General features: G+C 45.8%; 1 protein-coding gene across 3 annotated transcripts in view; it reads right to left on the reverse strand.

The window, feature by feature from the left end:
• The window catches only part of LOC147096679 (SPARC-related modular calcium-binding protein 1-like), a 99037-nt gene that overhangs the window by 79822 nt on the left and 4197 nt on the right, over positions 1-15018 (reverse strand). For all 3 annotated transcript variants that reach the window (XM_085973250.1, XM_085973249.1, XM_085973248.1), the window contains exons 2-3: positions 6806-6977; positions 2663-2775 (exon numbers count right to left, since the gene is read on the reverse strand). In XM_085973250.1, the coding sequence (XP_085829376.1) occupies positions 2663-2775; positions 6806-6977 (285 nt within the window). The remainder of the gene's footprint in view (positions 1-2662; positions 2776-6805; positions 6978-15018) is intronic.

Genomic DNA, 15018 nt, shown 5'->3' on the forward strand with positions numbered 1-15018 from the left:
ACGAGATTACTGCATTGGTACAAGAGGTCCACTACGTGCAGCTACAATCACTAGCAAAGCCTGGCCCGCTCTCAAGTCTCAGCTCCTCTGGCTGGACAATTTCATCACATTCACACACACATACCAGAAACAGAACGTTCTCCTCAAGCTGCACACACATTTGTCCTCCTCCTGGCTTCCTCACTGCGTTGAAGTGAAGGCTGATCACACCATCTCTTACTCCAACTCATTCTTCCCTAGGATCCCAAAACTTTGTTCAACTCTCTCAATCTTCTCCCCACCTACAAGCAGTTAGAAGCCAAGCTTGGCATCATGTAAATCATTATTTCTTGATTTACCTTGCCCTCTTCCTCATTGTTTTACACCTTGAGGTTGTCCTGCACTCTTAGCCTTGGTATTTCACCCTGGCTTTTCAGTTAAAGAAACGAGACAGCACCGACAGTGAGGGAATTGTCAATCCGTGCTGTGCATTTCCAAGTCTTACGCACATCACTGCACAGCTTCTGTGAACAATGAATCACCTCATGTCTAGCGGGACATTGGATGATCTCATTGGCTAAAGGTTTAATTCATTCCAGGGGGCTCAAAATCATCGTTTGGTCATAGGTTAATAATTACTTCTCCACAGTTACCAAGCATCAGCCATCCCAATGTCACATTTAGACCAGCACTCCACCCTAATGTTTTTCAGCCAACATTCCACCCACATTACCAAAGCATTTGGGAAACACTAGTATGTAGTCGCAGAAGAAAGTGAATGGCTTCAAGCAGCCTGGGACATTTATAAATTCTCACAGTCAGAGAGGAAGAATAATATCAACTGACAATGAAATGTTCATTTTAGAATTCTATTTCTTATAAAATTGTTCAAAATCATTTCTATCAGACACTCTGCTCTGTAATTATTATATATATATTTTTTTACTGATTCCCGTGGTGAAATCATTCTTATTGACATTTCTCACTCTCCTCTCCATCTAACGGCTGTGAATATTCCTTAGCAGTTTCGTTTTCATCTGGTCAAAGCACTCTGTGCTCACTCATTTAGCTCCATTGGCTCAATGGTGACTGGGATGTCAGATATGTCTGTTGGGTTTATCATGTCATTGGAACTGGGTCGTAAACGGGAAGTTGGAGGGTTCCATTCACTATGGATTCGGGAAATGCAACTGGGTATTTTTTTTTTTAATTCACTCTGGGAATATAAGCATCACTGGCAAAGCTGGCATTTATTGCCCATCCCTAGTTGCCCTTGAGAAGGTGGTGGTGAACCTTCTTCTTGAACCGCTGCAGTCCGTGTGGTGAAGGTACTCCCACAGTGCTGTTAGGTTAGGGAGTTCCAGGATTTTGACCCAGCGACGATGAATGAACTGCGATATATTTCCAAGTCAGGATGGTATGTGACTTGGAGGGGAACTGGGAGGTGGTGGTGTTCAACATGCAACTGCTGCCCTTGTCCTTCTAGGTGGAAGAGGTCGCGGGTTTGGGAGGTGCTGCCGAAGAAGCCTTGGCGAGTTGCTGCAGTGCATCTTGTAGATGGTACACACTGCAGCCACGGTGTGCCGGTGGTGGAGGGAGTGAATGTTTAAGGTGGTGGATGGGGTGCCAATCGAGCGGAAGGCTTTGTCCTGGATGATGTTGAGCTTCTCGAGTGTTGTTGGAGCTGCACTCATCCAGGCAAGTGAAGAGTATTCCATCACACTCCTTACTTGTGCCTTTCAGGGTGATCGTACAAATACAACTTTCCAAGAGTGCAATTAAACAGGGTTCATAAAAGTATAATGCCACGCAGAAAAACTTAGGTTATTTGAAAATGTAGGTCTGAAAACAAGAAACTGTTTAAGGATTGCATCACACGAAAGGCAAGTTCTTTTTGTAGTTCACAAATGACGGAAACATGAAATATGAAACTTTCCCAAATGCTGATTAAATGGTCCAATTCCCCAGTTGTGGGGCCAGTCAGAAAATCCTTGGCTCGGTGGTAGCATGGGCATCCTTGACCTCCGAGTCAGAAAGCTGTGACTTCGGAACAATTTATTGCAGTAAGCATGTCTTAGCTGTTTAGTAACTTGCTGCGTAAAAAATAAATTCTCCTGATTCCCCCACCACCCCACCAGTTCTTCTGTGTCCTCTGGTTATCGACCCTCCTGCCAGTGACAACAGCTTTCCCCATCTACTCTATCAATCAAAACCCTTGATAGTTTTGAACTATTAAATCTCCCCCTTTACCTTCTCTGCTTTAAGGAGAACAAGCCCAGCTCCTCTAGTCTCTCCACATAACCGAAGTCCCTCAACCTGTACCAAGTTGCCCCGGGCACCAACGGGACGGCTTTGCAATGGCGCTCTACTGATTGGATCAATTTGGATCAGAGGCTTCCCACCGAGCCTGTCAGTTGGAGTCAAGTCCCATCCCACTCAGGGGTGCAATGAATTCCCTTTTTAACTGCTCATCAATAACCATGGTAAGTCAATAGTAAAATTATATTAAAAATTATCAATTAAACATGAAATTATTTCTGTAACTTCACAGTTAGGTCATTTCAGTTGATTGAGAGTGCCTGCCCAGGCTTTGATTGGTAAAATATCACACTGGTGCCATGCTTATTGTCTTATCTCTACACGATTGCTACACCAAGTGATTAACATTGATTCCCCACAGTACCTGTGCAAAAGAGCCATCCTCGTTGCATTCTGGTACGATGATGGAGTCCGTTGCCCTCCTCGTCTGTGCCAGTGCTTGGGCTCTGTCCTCTTGGCATCTTACTGTAGCCCTATCTGAAACACAGATCAACTCATCTCAGAAATAACCAGGGCCAATGCATTTGTATTCACTCTGCTCACTGTATTAAAGCACAGTCATAGTGATTTCTGGGGTCAAAGGTAATGTGAAAAGATGAAACGCTTGACCACAGTCAGCTGTCCTTCAAAATCTGTCTTTTACCTCAGAGGCCATTCCAATTTCCTGTTATGCTGCGAATAAGATTCATTGATGACAGACCATCAAACCAAGCCAAGCCAGCCCCATAACTCAGGTCATTGAATGGTTGCTCAAGTTCTGGATTGTGATTTGAGAGAAAAGAAGTGAAAAGTAAGCAGGGAGAGAGGATAGAATTCTAAAAAAGGTAGTCCATCAACAGGTCCCATAAAGAGTGTCCACCCACAGCTCCTGCAAAAGGATGGTTCAACCATTGGTCCCATAAATGGCAGCCCATCCACAGGTTGGTCCATATCTCTGGTCCCAAAGAAAGGTAGTCCATTCACAGGACCAAAAAGGGCAATCCATCCATAGGTCCATATTGACTGTCAGACAACAGGTCACCAAAAGACTAGGAGTGGGCCTTTGGCGTAGCGGTAGCATCCCCGCCGCTGGGCCAGAAGGCGTAGGGTTTCGAACCCCGCTCCAGACAGTCCCGGCAAGTGGAGTCGGAGCTCCGGCTCTAAATTCTGGGTTGACATCCAGCGGGATACTTGCGTCCGTGGGTGTGGGTGCCCCCCCCCCCCCTCGTATGGGTTGTGGGAGCCCGTAAAACCCTCCCGCCATAGGACTAACCACCCTAATGGCTGGCACGAAGATGGTTACGGTCACGGAAGGAGCGTTAATCGCAGCCAGAAATCCTTCCACCACTTCATACAGTTCCCCAAAGGGAACAGTGTGAAGACACGTACGACGACGACCAAAAGACTGGTTACACCACAATTGGTCATCACCAACCCATGTTGGATGTAGACAGGAGGAAGAGTGTGTAGGACAATGTATTCAGAGATTAGTAGGAACAAGAGGAAAGTCCAGAGCAACAATGACCACTGTAAATATAATAGAGAAGAAAGGTTGGAACAGAGCATTAGAGGTTGGAGGCTGCAGGCAAGAGAGGGATTGCCTAGAAGCTGACAAGCTTTGTGCTAAATTAGTAACAGAACTCAATTTGAGGAGTCCTGTCAACTGGCAAAAATTGATTTTGAACAGTTTCCATTCAAGATGCTTAAATCCTTACATGATCTTATACTTTGGATAATTTTTTTTATGCTGTTGGATGTTAATGTTGGCAATGGAACTCCGTATTAGCATCAAATTGTGTCGTTGGGAACCTGGAACTATCCCCCCCACCCCCACAAGCCAATTCTGTAGTAACTTTCAAAAGGGAATTGGATAAATACTTGGAGAGGAAAATTACAGGGCTACGGGGAAAGAGCAGGGGAGTAGAACTAATTGGAAAGCTCTTTCAAAGAGCCGGCACAGGCACGATGGGCCGAATGGCCTCCTTCTGTGCAGAGAGATTCTACTGCAATTCATCTTTGCCCCTTAGCCACAAAACTGTGAATTTATTTCATTCAACCTTCCCTCATTTTACAAGCTTCTTGATCTTCTCTCCTCAAACTTGCCCTGTTGGCTTTGATTTTTCACTTGGGTTTCTCGATAGGCACTTATGGTCCTTACAACAGGCAAAGAAAGGAGATTTTTGTTTCATCACTGGGTCCCGAGTTCCAATCCAGGCTAGACGGATGTGGGGACATAGGCAATAGACCATTGCACCAAATCTTTCCTCTCTCAGGGCAATTCTGCCGAGAGCTATTTTTAGAGCGCTGCTCAACGCATTAGTGCGAAATTTGCATATTCAAAAGTCATTAACCGGATTAAAAATAAAAGGAAAGAAGTTAACAACTGACTTAAAAATAGCACTCGGGAGAATCGCAACCACTCGGGGAGGTTGGAGTCAGAGTGGAGGCCAGTCACTTCCTTTCAGGCAGTGGGTGCGGGAAGGGGGAAAAATGCAGGTTTCACCACCACCCCTCCAATGTTGCTGTCATACATTGGAGCAATCTGCCTGCTCTGTTTTTCTTGTTTGCAGAGACCCTACTCTGGGTGAAGATACCCTAAGAAACAGTGTTGCCTTCACAAAAAAACAGATTGAAATGGATCATCCATCCTTAGCCCTGCGCTGTGACACATTGAGATTTATGGAAAGTGTTAAATTGGAGGGCAGTGCAGGTCAGAGAAATCCCTCGAGGAGTTATGCAAGAAACGCCCAGCTAATTGCTCCAATGATTTAACACTACCCTGTCACACAATATTTAAAGAGATGATTTATACGTGGCTAAAATGGAGTGAACGGATGTGTGCTACGGGCACCTGTCTGAGAGCTAACCTCTCTCTCCCCCTCCCCCTCGAGTCCCTATCCGACTGCCCAGAGAGGCACTCAAGACTGGAGTTCCTTCCCTGCTATGTCACTGTGACACTCACCAGGAGCAACCTTGTGCATCCTGGAGGCCCTCCATTGGAAATATTACATAGAATCTACAGCACAGAAACAGGCCAATCATGCCGGTGTTTATTCTCCACACGAGCCTCGTCCCACCCTACTTCATCTAACTACAGGAAACTCTCGTTTAAACGGCACCTAAATATCTGGAATTCTCTAATAACCGGCAAAATTCTCACTCTGAAAACAACACCTCAATAACCGGCAATGTTGCCGAGTCCGAGTCTCCCGCGGTGGCTGAGTTAGTCAGTGGGGGTAGTTCTCCAAACTGCCACTACTCGGCTTCTTGGCGCTGTCGGGAGTCTCTTCCGATCCGAACACCTCAATAACCGGAAATGTTGCCGAGTCGGAGTCCATTTAACACAACATTGTAGGTGAGTACCCAATTATACTGCACATTGCTTGATTTTTTAATTTTTGTTTGTTAAAAATAGCCTCGGTAGATATACCTCTCCGTTATCCGGAATTTTTAATCAACTGGCACCATCCCGGTCCCGTCGGTGCCGGATACAAGAGAGTTTCCTGTATCAGCATATCCTTCTATTCCATTCTCCTTTATGTACTTATCTGGCTTCCCCTTAAAGTACTCCTTGTGGTAGGAAGTTCCACATTCTAACTACTCGGAGTAAAGAAGTTTCTCCTGAATTCCCTATCGGATTTACTAGTGACTATCTTAAATTTATGGCCCCTAGTTTTGGATTCCCCACAAGTGGAAACACCTTCTCTACGTCTACCCTACCGAACCCTTTCATAACCTTAAAAGAGCTCCCTTAGGTCAATAGCTTTGGAATGTGAGTGCGAGAGCCCGTTCAGTAATTAACATGACACCAACAGTAGGAGCTTAGGGACAACCCAGAAAATGACAGCTTCCATTGTGGGTAACGTATTAGAAGGCATCTTGAAAGACAAGATAATGAAACACCTAGGTGCGGTATGGTACAGTACGGCATGGTATGATATGATACAGCAAGAGGGAGTCAGCATGGAAGCGAGGGAGAGTGCTGCCTATCAAATTTACCCAAGTTCTTGAAAGAAATGACAGAGGTTGTTGACAATGGGAATTCTGGAGCTGGGATACATTTAGATTGTGTTAAATGTTTTTTGATAGCATGGCACACAACAACAACAACTTGCATTTATTTAGTACCTTCAATGTAGTAAAACGTCTCAAAGTGCTTCACAGGAGCGTAAATCAGACAGAATTTGACATAGAGCCACATAAGGAAATATTAGGACAGGTGGCCAAAAGCTTGGTCAAAGAACGTCTTAAAGGAGGAGAGAGAGGTAGAAAGGCAGAGAGGTTTAGGGAGGGAATTCTAGAGCTTAGGGCCTTAGGCAGCTGTAGGGATGGCCGCTAATGGTGGGGCGAATGAAATCAGGGATGCGCAAGAGGCCAGAATTGTAGGAAAGCAGAGTTCCCACAGGGTTGTAGGGCTGGAGGAGGTTACAGAGATTGGGAGGGGTAAGGCCATGGAGGGACCTAGAAGTAACTAGTAGACCATTGACTAATGGAAGTGTCAGTCCTGCCCTGACGTTTCCACCCTTACCGCTGCATCGACTCCGTGGCATTGATTCGAGGGTCGGATCCCTGCATTTTGCTCGCTGGAAGGCACAGTGGGATTTGTAGAGCTTCCTGTCGCTCCCGCAGACCGGCTTCTGTTGCGCTCTGGAGCAGTCGATGTTGCACAGGCCCCCTCGGTCACTCTCAGCTATAAGAAACTGAAACAGGAACAGTTCCCGTTAGATCCATGCGCACGGAGTGCATAAAAAAGCCCGTTGCTCCCTGTACAATCTGCTACATCATGGGACCCTACCCACCCATGAAATCTCCCGAGGGATTCCGAAGGAACTCACCTATCCACCGCTGGAGCAAAACTCCAGAATACCCATCTAACCTTCCAGGCTGCATTTCAAATCCTGGATTAGGAACAGGAGGAGGCCATTCAGCCCCTCAAGTCAGTTCCGCCATTCAATTAGATCATGGCTGATCTGGTTCTTAACTCCATCTACCCGCCGTGGTTCCGTGACTCTTATGATCTGGAATGCACTGCCTGAAAGGGTGGAGGAAGCAGATTCAATATTAACTTTCAAAACACAACTGAATAAAAATACTTGAAGGGGAAACATTTGCAGGGCTATGGGGAAAGAGCAGGGGAGAGTGGGACTAATGGGAGAGCTCTTTCAAAGAGTCGGCAGGGGCCAAATGGCCTCCTCCTTTTGCTGAATGATTCTATGAAAGCCGAAAGCAAAAACTCAAGGAGCTCCCATGCTGGTTCACTCAGTGCGGTACTGACCAGGCCAGGAGATCCATGCCCCATTCCGGGAGACTCCCAGGCAATCTGGGAAGGTTGGCAACACTAGCAATGGCGGTGGGTTACTGCAGCTGACCTGAGCTAGGGAGAGGCAAAACTAGCTTGAGTTCGGTTAGCTCTGCGCAGTTGGAGTAATCAACCTGGGACCTTTTGTGGCTCAGGGACATCATGGGAGATGCCTAAAACTGCAAGGCCATCGAGAGTATAACAAATGGGCTCTTTTTAAAAAAGAACACAAAAAAAATGTTTGCTGCACTTGTATTCCCCTTTTGAAATCCCAGCCATGTTAATACTGAATGGATGTCACACATGGATGGGAACAATTAACAGTAATTGTACAATTTAACAAAGAGTTTTGATGCAAGTGGAATCGCTGCTACTTTCCATTGAAAAATCAAAGCCAGGCAAAAAGATCAAATACCAGTACTTCAAAGGGGTTAGCCCTGCACTGGGAGGAGACGGACAATTAAATGTGGCTGGGGTCCACTGCCGTAAGAGGCAGACTGTCTAGGGTCCACTGCCAGTGCAGGTTAACACAGGTTGATGAACAGGCTCCTGGAACACGAAGCAATGCTCAGCTCAGCAATGGGGACGGGTCATTTCTGGGTGAATTGCTGTGGTCACTAATGTTGTGCAGGGAGGAAGGACAAGATTAGAAAAGGTCAAAACTGTACCCGTCAGTCCAAGAGCTGCATGTCAACCCAACTCCACCATTGGTGCAGCCCTGATATCAACCACCTTACTAGCCTTTTTTACACGGTGCTACCAACATCAACTGATTTTTGTCTCCAATTTGTTAATTTTTGCAATGTTGCTCTAATGCATTCAATACATCGCAACAGAAGGAAGGAGAGGAGAGGAGAGAAAGAATGAGATGGAGGAAGAGGGAAAACAAAAGGAGGGAACGATATAGAGAGAATGTGGGAGAAAGAGGAGAGGGGAAAGAGAACAAGAGTGGGGAAGCTAGAAAGAAGGTGGGAAGAGGGAGCAAGAATGAGGAGATGGAGATAAGGGGGGAGAGGGAGACCTTCATTATATTTACCAGCTTGAAAAGAAAATGGTAAATAATATTGTAAACGTTGTTTATTTTTCCAGAGTTTTAGTAACAGTGAACATTAAGAACAGAGAATCATTGTCTGACCATGTTGTTATAGTTCATGGGTTTTCAAAATGAGGCGCACAGACCCGATCGAGTCCGTGAGGAAAGCAGACTTGCGCGTGTGTCTGGAGCAACACATTCCAAGTACCACTAGCACGGTGTCTCGAGAACTCTGCGTTTTATATTTTTCCTGTATTTGTTGACTTACTTGCACCTTACTTCTGCGGCTGTTTATTAATAAATGTCTTCTGCAAAGGGTAATGATGCTCTTTCCCTTTGGGTAGCTGACACTGGCTTTCAGAAGTTAGGACAAAGGGTTCCTGGCCAGGAGAGCATTGGACCGCTGGGTCAACCACATGGCGTGGGACTAGTGTCACCAGCAGGCTAGACCAGGGAGAGGTGGCAAGTTCCTTCCCTGAAGAGCCAGTTGGGCTCCAGGAGCATACTTGTGCATTTCCTGGTACAGACTCACAAAACTACCATATTTATTGAATTATCATAACTTGCAATGGTGGGATTTGATCTCCTAATCTCTGGGTCGCCAGTCCAAGTACCATAAACAACTAGGCTACCAGACCCCTCCTTCTGTACATTTTGCAACTTTTCCTTTTGCTGCACTTTTGTGCTCAGGTGAGGAATATAAAAACTGGCAAATGGACCATGGAATTACAGCACAGGAACTGCCCATTCAGCTCAACCAGTTGGTGTTTATCCTGCACAGCAGTAGTTGCCCCCATCTGAGCTGTTTGACAAGAGAAGGATCTACAAAGGGTGCCAGGCTGCACAAGAGGAGGTCCCTAGACCCTCACACCTACATCTCCAGATGGAGGTAGACAAGTGTTCTTGGTCAGACAATTAGTACCTGTGATACCTCCTCTTCTCAAAGAATGCTGGCACAATAGGTCCAATGGCACTGCTAAGATACATGAATGCCCGGCTAACTATAAAGTTAGATGCTCAGAAGCACCCCAATGATAATAGGCCTTGAAGGCGTGCTAGGATGATGAACACTCAGCATATTCCGACTGTGAACATTGGACAAGATGCCACCAACCATACCTCCAAGCCCTGGCACATCTAACTGGCAATGGCCATGAGGAAATGACTTCACAGGGTCTGGATCAGCCGGGAACCTGATGCAGAGTTGTGCTATGTGGTTTTAGCCGTGGCTTAGGGGATAGTACTCTCATCACTGAGTCAGAAGGTTGTGGGGTCAAGTCCCACTCTAGGAGACTTGAGCGCAAAATCTAGGCTGACACTCCCAGTGCAGTATCGATGGAGTGCTGTACTGTCTGAAGTGCCATCGTTTGGATGAGATGCTAAACTGAGACCCCATCAGCCATGATGTTATTGAATGGCGGAGCAGGCTCGAGGGGCCGTATGGCCTACTCCTGTTCTTACTTTTTATGTTCTCTCAGGTGGACGTAAAAGATCCCATGGGGTTATTTTGAAGAAGTGCAGGGGAGTTCTCCCCAGTGTCCTGCCCAATATTTATCACTCATCCAACATCACAAAAGCAGATTATCTGGTCATTATCACATAGCTGTTTGTGGGAGCTTGCTGTGCGCAAATTGACTGCTGTGTTTCCCACATTACAACAGTGACTACACTTCAAAAGCACTTCATTGGCTGGAAAGTGCTTTGGGACGACGTGAAAGATGCTGTATAAATGTATGTCTTTCTTTATCTGATATTGTACAGCATGGGTTGGCAGTGCCAGTGACTTTAACAGTGAGCAGTGGCCTGATATTTAGCACCACTTGTCAGGCATGCTATAGGGATATAATACCTTGGAGTGGCACAGTGGGCAACCATCTCATGCAGCACCATCATGTCTTAATTCCCGCAAATTAGATTCCATCAGAGCCTTTCCAAACACTTTCAGAATTTTTTTCACCCTATTCGGATTATTTGTCCCCTTTCCCTTTAAACGTTACTTTCATGCAATTTCCCAACCTGCCACCAGTGGGCCCCCTGCACTAAAATCTGCTCCGAAGGCTATCGATGCAAGGGAGAGAACCTCGGGAAACTTCCATTTGAGCCTAGGGTCTAAGCTGCACTAATAGCGGAAAAGCTAGGCTATTCGATCACAAAGGGCGTCGCAGCCAGGCCCCACGGTGTTCTCACCAGAGATTCACACACTTTCCAGCTAGGAGTCGCTGGATTGCGATCAGGAATGGAAACCCTCCAGGCTAATCATTCCTAACTGGAGACGTTGGACTAGAAATTTGATGATGCTGCCATCCAATAAGGCGGGTGGTGCGCCAGCATTCTGAGCCAGAAGTACACCACCCGCCATATTGGTATAGGCATCAAAAGAGGCGTCCAGGACCCCACCTGAAACAGGTGTTAGGCCCTTTACATATGCAACTCAGTGGCCCAACGCCAGATTAATGCCCGATTTACCAAATCGTTTTTGCCCACAACACAGCCGACGGCGGGCAGGCTACGTTCAGGAAAACCAGGTCTACGTGTGGCCCAATCAGCAGGTCCTTAAAGGGACCATTGCAGGTCACCACCCAAAAAAAAGGGCAAGTTTACAAAAAATGGCTCCACGTTAAAACCATGGGCCTCTGCCGCCCACTGGTCTGATGTAAATGAGGCCCGAGGCCCAATATCTGGTGTGTCTCGGGCTTACCCATTCTGGCGCAATTCAATTTCTATGCCACTGAGTCCAACTACAGGAGCGTTACTACTGTCCCGTCTAATATCACCTAACTCAGCACAGAGTGTTTCAGGAAACTTCTATTGAAAGGGGAATAAAATTTTACTTAAAAACATATTGCGTATTAAAAACACATTGCTTGTGGAATTGCCAATGGTCAGTTGATGAATATAACTTTTTTTGAATTTATAATGGAAAAAGTTGATAGGAAGTGCATGCAGACACAAGTTTATAATATATAGATGGCAAGCTTAACAACAATTTGTATTTATATAGCGCCCTAACGTAGTAAAACGTCCCAAGGTGCTTCACAGGAGCATTATCAAACAAAATTTGAATCCGAGCCACATAAGGAGATATTAGGGCAGATTGGTCAAAGAGTTAGGTTTTCAGGAGCGTGTTAAAGGAGGAAAGATAGGTAGAGAGGTTTAGGGAGGGAATTCCAGAGCTCAGGGCCTTGGCAGCTGAAGGCACGGCCGCCAATGGTGGAGCGAGTAAAATCAGGGATGCTCAAGAGGCCAGAATTAGAGGAACGCTGATATCTCGAAGGGTTATGGGGCTGGAGGAGATTATGGAAATAGGGAGGGGCGAGGCCATGGAGGGATTTGAAAACAAGGATGAGAATTTTTAAAATCGAGGCATTGCTTAACCAGGAGCCAATGTAGGTGAGCGAGCACAGGGGGGGAACGGGACTTGGTGCAAGTTAGGACACGGGCAGCAGAGTTTTGGATGATCTCATGTTTACAAAACAAGGGGCACCAGACTGAAGTGATTCAATAAACATTGACATATTCTACATACAAGGAACAATCACGTAATTAGCCCGTTATCTGGGGTTGCCAATAAAAATGGCCTCTGGCTCTAGTTGGCACCATTGAGCTTCTGGCCTCATTTCTTCTCTACAATTTACAGGTCATCCAGGAAGATCTCAGATTAATCGGTCAGACACAACACTGAAGCAATGCATTAAAACACACAGAGCTGACAAAGGCAATCTAGGAGCTTCCAGGGTGGATCAGGAAGAGTTCTGATTATATTATTTCGGTAAAACATTTTTCTGCAGCAAATTTCTTGGGTCTTTCATGTTACAATGTCATTGCATCTACGTGCTTGGCACAGGGATGATCTCCAGAGCCAATCAACCATAACTGGCGACTGCTGAGGGTGTGAGCTAGCTAGGATTTTCAGCCTGCTGGCTGGCACACTCCATCCTTGGGAAAGATCAAAAGTAACTCCTGGCATTGTGCCAGGAGCAAATAAACAATGAGCCACAGACCTAAAATGTCAGCAGTTAATCATCTTACCGCCATGTTGGGTTTTGCTGCCATCTCTGCAATGCCAACGGGTGAACTAATTTATGATTAGATATTTTCCTTAATGTAAATGGTCCACCAGCCTGAGAAATAATCACTTTAATAACTGTTCCACTGAGTATTAATCATGACTAATGCTCGACACATTTTAAGGAACTGTAATTACAGGTTTTTGTTTAACTCTTTCGCGGTCCTGAACGAAAAAGCCCAGCAGGAGGCCATTCAGTCCATCGAAAGAGCCATCAGCCCCACTCCCCCCTGCTCTTTCCCCAGAGCCCTGCAGATTTTTCCCTTTTCAAGTATTTATCCAATTCCATTTTGAAAGTTACTGTTGAATCTGCTTCCACCGCCCTTTAAGGCAGCGCGTTCCAGATCACAACAACTCGCTGCATAAAAACAAATTCTCCTCTGATTCTTTTGCCAATTATCTTAAATCTGTGTCCTCTGGTTACCAACCCTCCTGCCAGTGGAAACAGTTTCTCCTTATTTACTCTATCAAAGCCCCTCATAATCGTAAACATCTCTATTATATCTCCCCTTAACCTTCTCTGCTCCGAGGAGAATGATCCCAGCTTCCCCAGTCTCTCCACTAGAGAACATATATACATTTGCTCAACACATGGCATTTTATTTCCCATATTTCGCTTGTTTTCAGATACATACTGCAAATTAGAGACTATTTAGGGACGTTTGTGTAGCTCAGTTGTTTCAACACAATAGGTTAGGGAGGGTCAGGGGTCACGTGCGGGTTATGCAAGGGCAGAACTAGGTTATATGTCAGGATGTCGTTCTTTTCCAAGAGCATAGTGGGCCTCTGGAACAAGCTGCCAGCTGGTGTGGTGGAGGCTGATTTGCTGAATCCCTTCTGTCTGGGGTGGAGATCACCTCGTACAAGAGGTCCGGGACTTTGTAACGTTGATCGGGGTCTCTTGGTCTAATTTCCATCGCCTAAGGGGGTCGGAGAGGGATTATCTAGGTATTTTCCCCCCAAATTGGCCAGGTTTTAAAAAAAAAATCTGTTTTGTGACTCTCCTGGGAGATTACATGGGGTGGGGAGTGAATATATCGTAAGGCATCACAACTGTGTTGGACAAGGCTGAATGGACCAGTAGATTTTTCCTGTCAGCAGCGAATGAATATGCTGATCTCCAAAGTGGTTATATGTCTGGCGGTCGGTTCCTTTACATTGACAAGTGCTGTTGGTGGTGCCAAGAGCTGACCATAAAGAAGAATACCCTCAGTCAACTAGTCCTGGGACTCAGTGAAGTAACTACTAACAATACTAACAATAACCAGCCCCAGGACAGTGACAGGGTAACACAAAGAATTCGACCCAACACAATCGTCGCTAAGCAAAAGGAAAAATATCTGACATATTGGGCAGAAACAACAAAAACCCAAAGCAAACTCAATTGCTACTTGGCCCTAAACAGACAATACAACATAGCTGATTACCTGACCATGGTAAAGGATAACAAACTGAGAAGAACCTTGACAAGGTACAGACTTAGCGAACATAGCCTAGCGATCGAAAAAGGCAGACACAGGCAGACCAGGCTGCCAAGAGAGGACAGGATATGCTCTCACTGCAGTCAGGGAGTGGTGGAGACAGAGATGCACTTCCTCACAGCTTGTGGAAAATATCAGGGCATCAGGGAGAATTTCTACCAAAAATTCTCACAAATATGCCCTGATTTCAGAAATCTGAATGACAACCAAAAACTCCCATTCCTACTGGGAGAGGAGAGAAGCTGTATAACACTGGCGGCGCACTATGTTACAGCTTGCCATGAACAGAGGGACAACCAGTAAACTAAGAAAAAAATATATATAAACAATGCGAATGTATATTTATACACTCAGGGATATACCTGTTTATACACTGTATGAATAGAACTGCGTTTATGTGCTAAACCATAAATGTATTTTGATGCTTTGGCAACATAAGATGTAACTTATCATGCCAATAAAGTGATTTAAATTGTAAATTGTAAAATTGGTGGTGAGAGATCCGGGCGTCTGTTATCGGCAGCACTAGATCCATCTAAAAAGTGACTGCCGTTTTACAACAAGAACCTCGCAGCGCAGTTTGAAACACTGCCGGCGGTGTGGAGAGTACACACGCATGTGGCATGGGATGCACGGGGTAATTTCAAGAGTCACAAAGCGCTTGGTTTAGAGCTAAACCACTGTCAATAAACTATCACCACCTGTCTGGTACAAGGGAGACAGGAGGGAGAGGAAGGGGAGAGACAGGGAGGGAGGGGGGAAGGGGAGAGAGAGAGAGACAGAGGGAGGGGAGGGAGGGAGAGAGACAGAGGGAGGGGAGGGAGGGAGAGAGACAGAGGGAGGGGAGGGAGGGGGAGGGAAG

This window comes from Somniosus microcephalus, chromosome 34 (genome assembly GCF_052327205.1).
Source record: "Somniosus microcephalus isolate GS21.2 chromosome 34, FLI_Smic_1.0, whole genome shotgun sequence".
Taxonomy (NCBI): domain Eukaryota; kingdom Metazoa; phylum Chordata; class Chondrichthyes; order Squaliformes; family Somniosidae; genus Somniosus; species Somniosus microcephalus.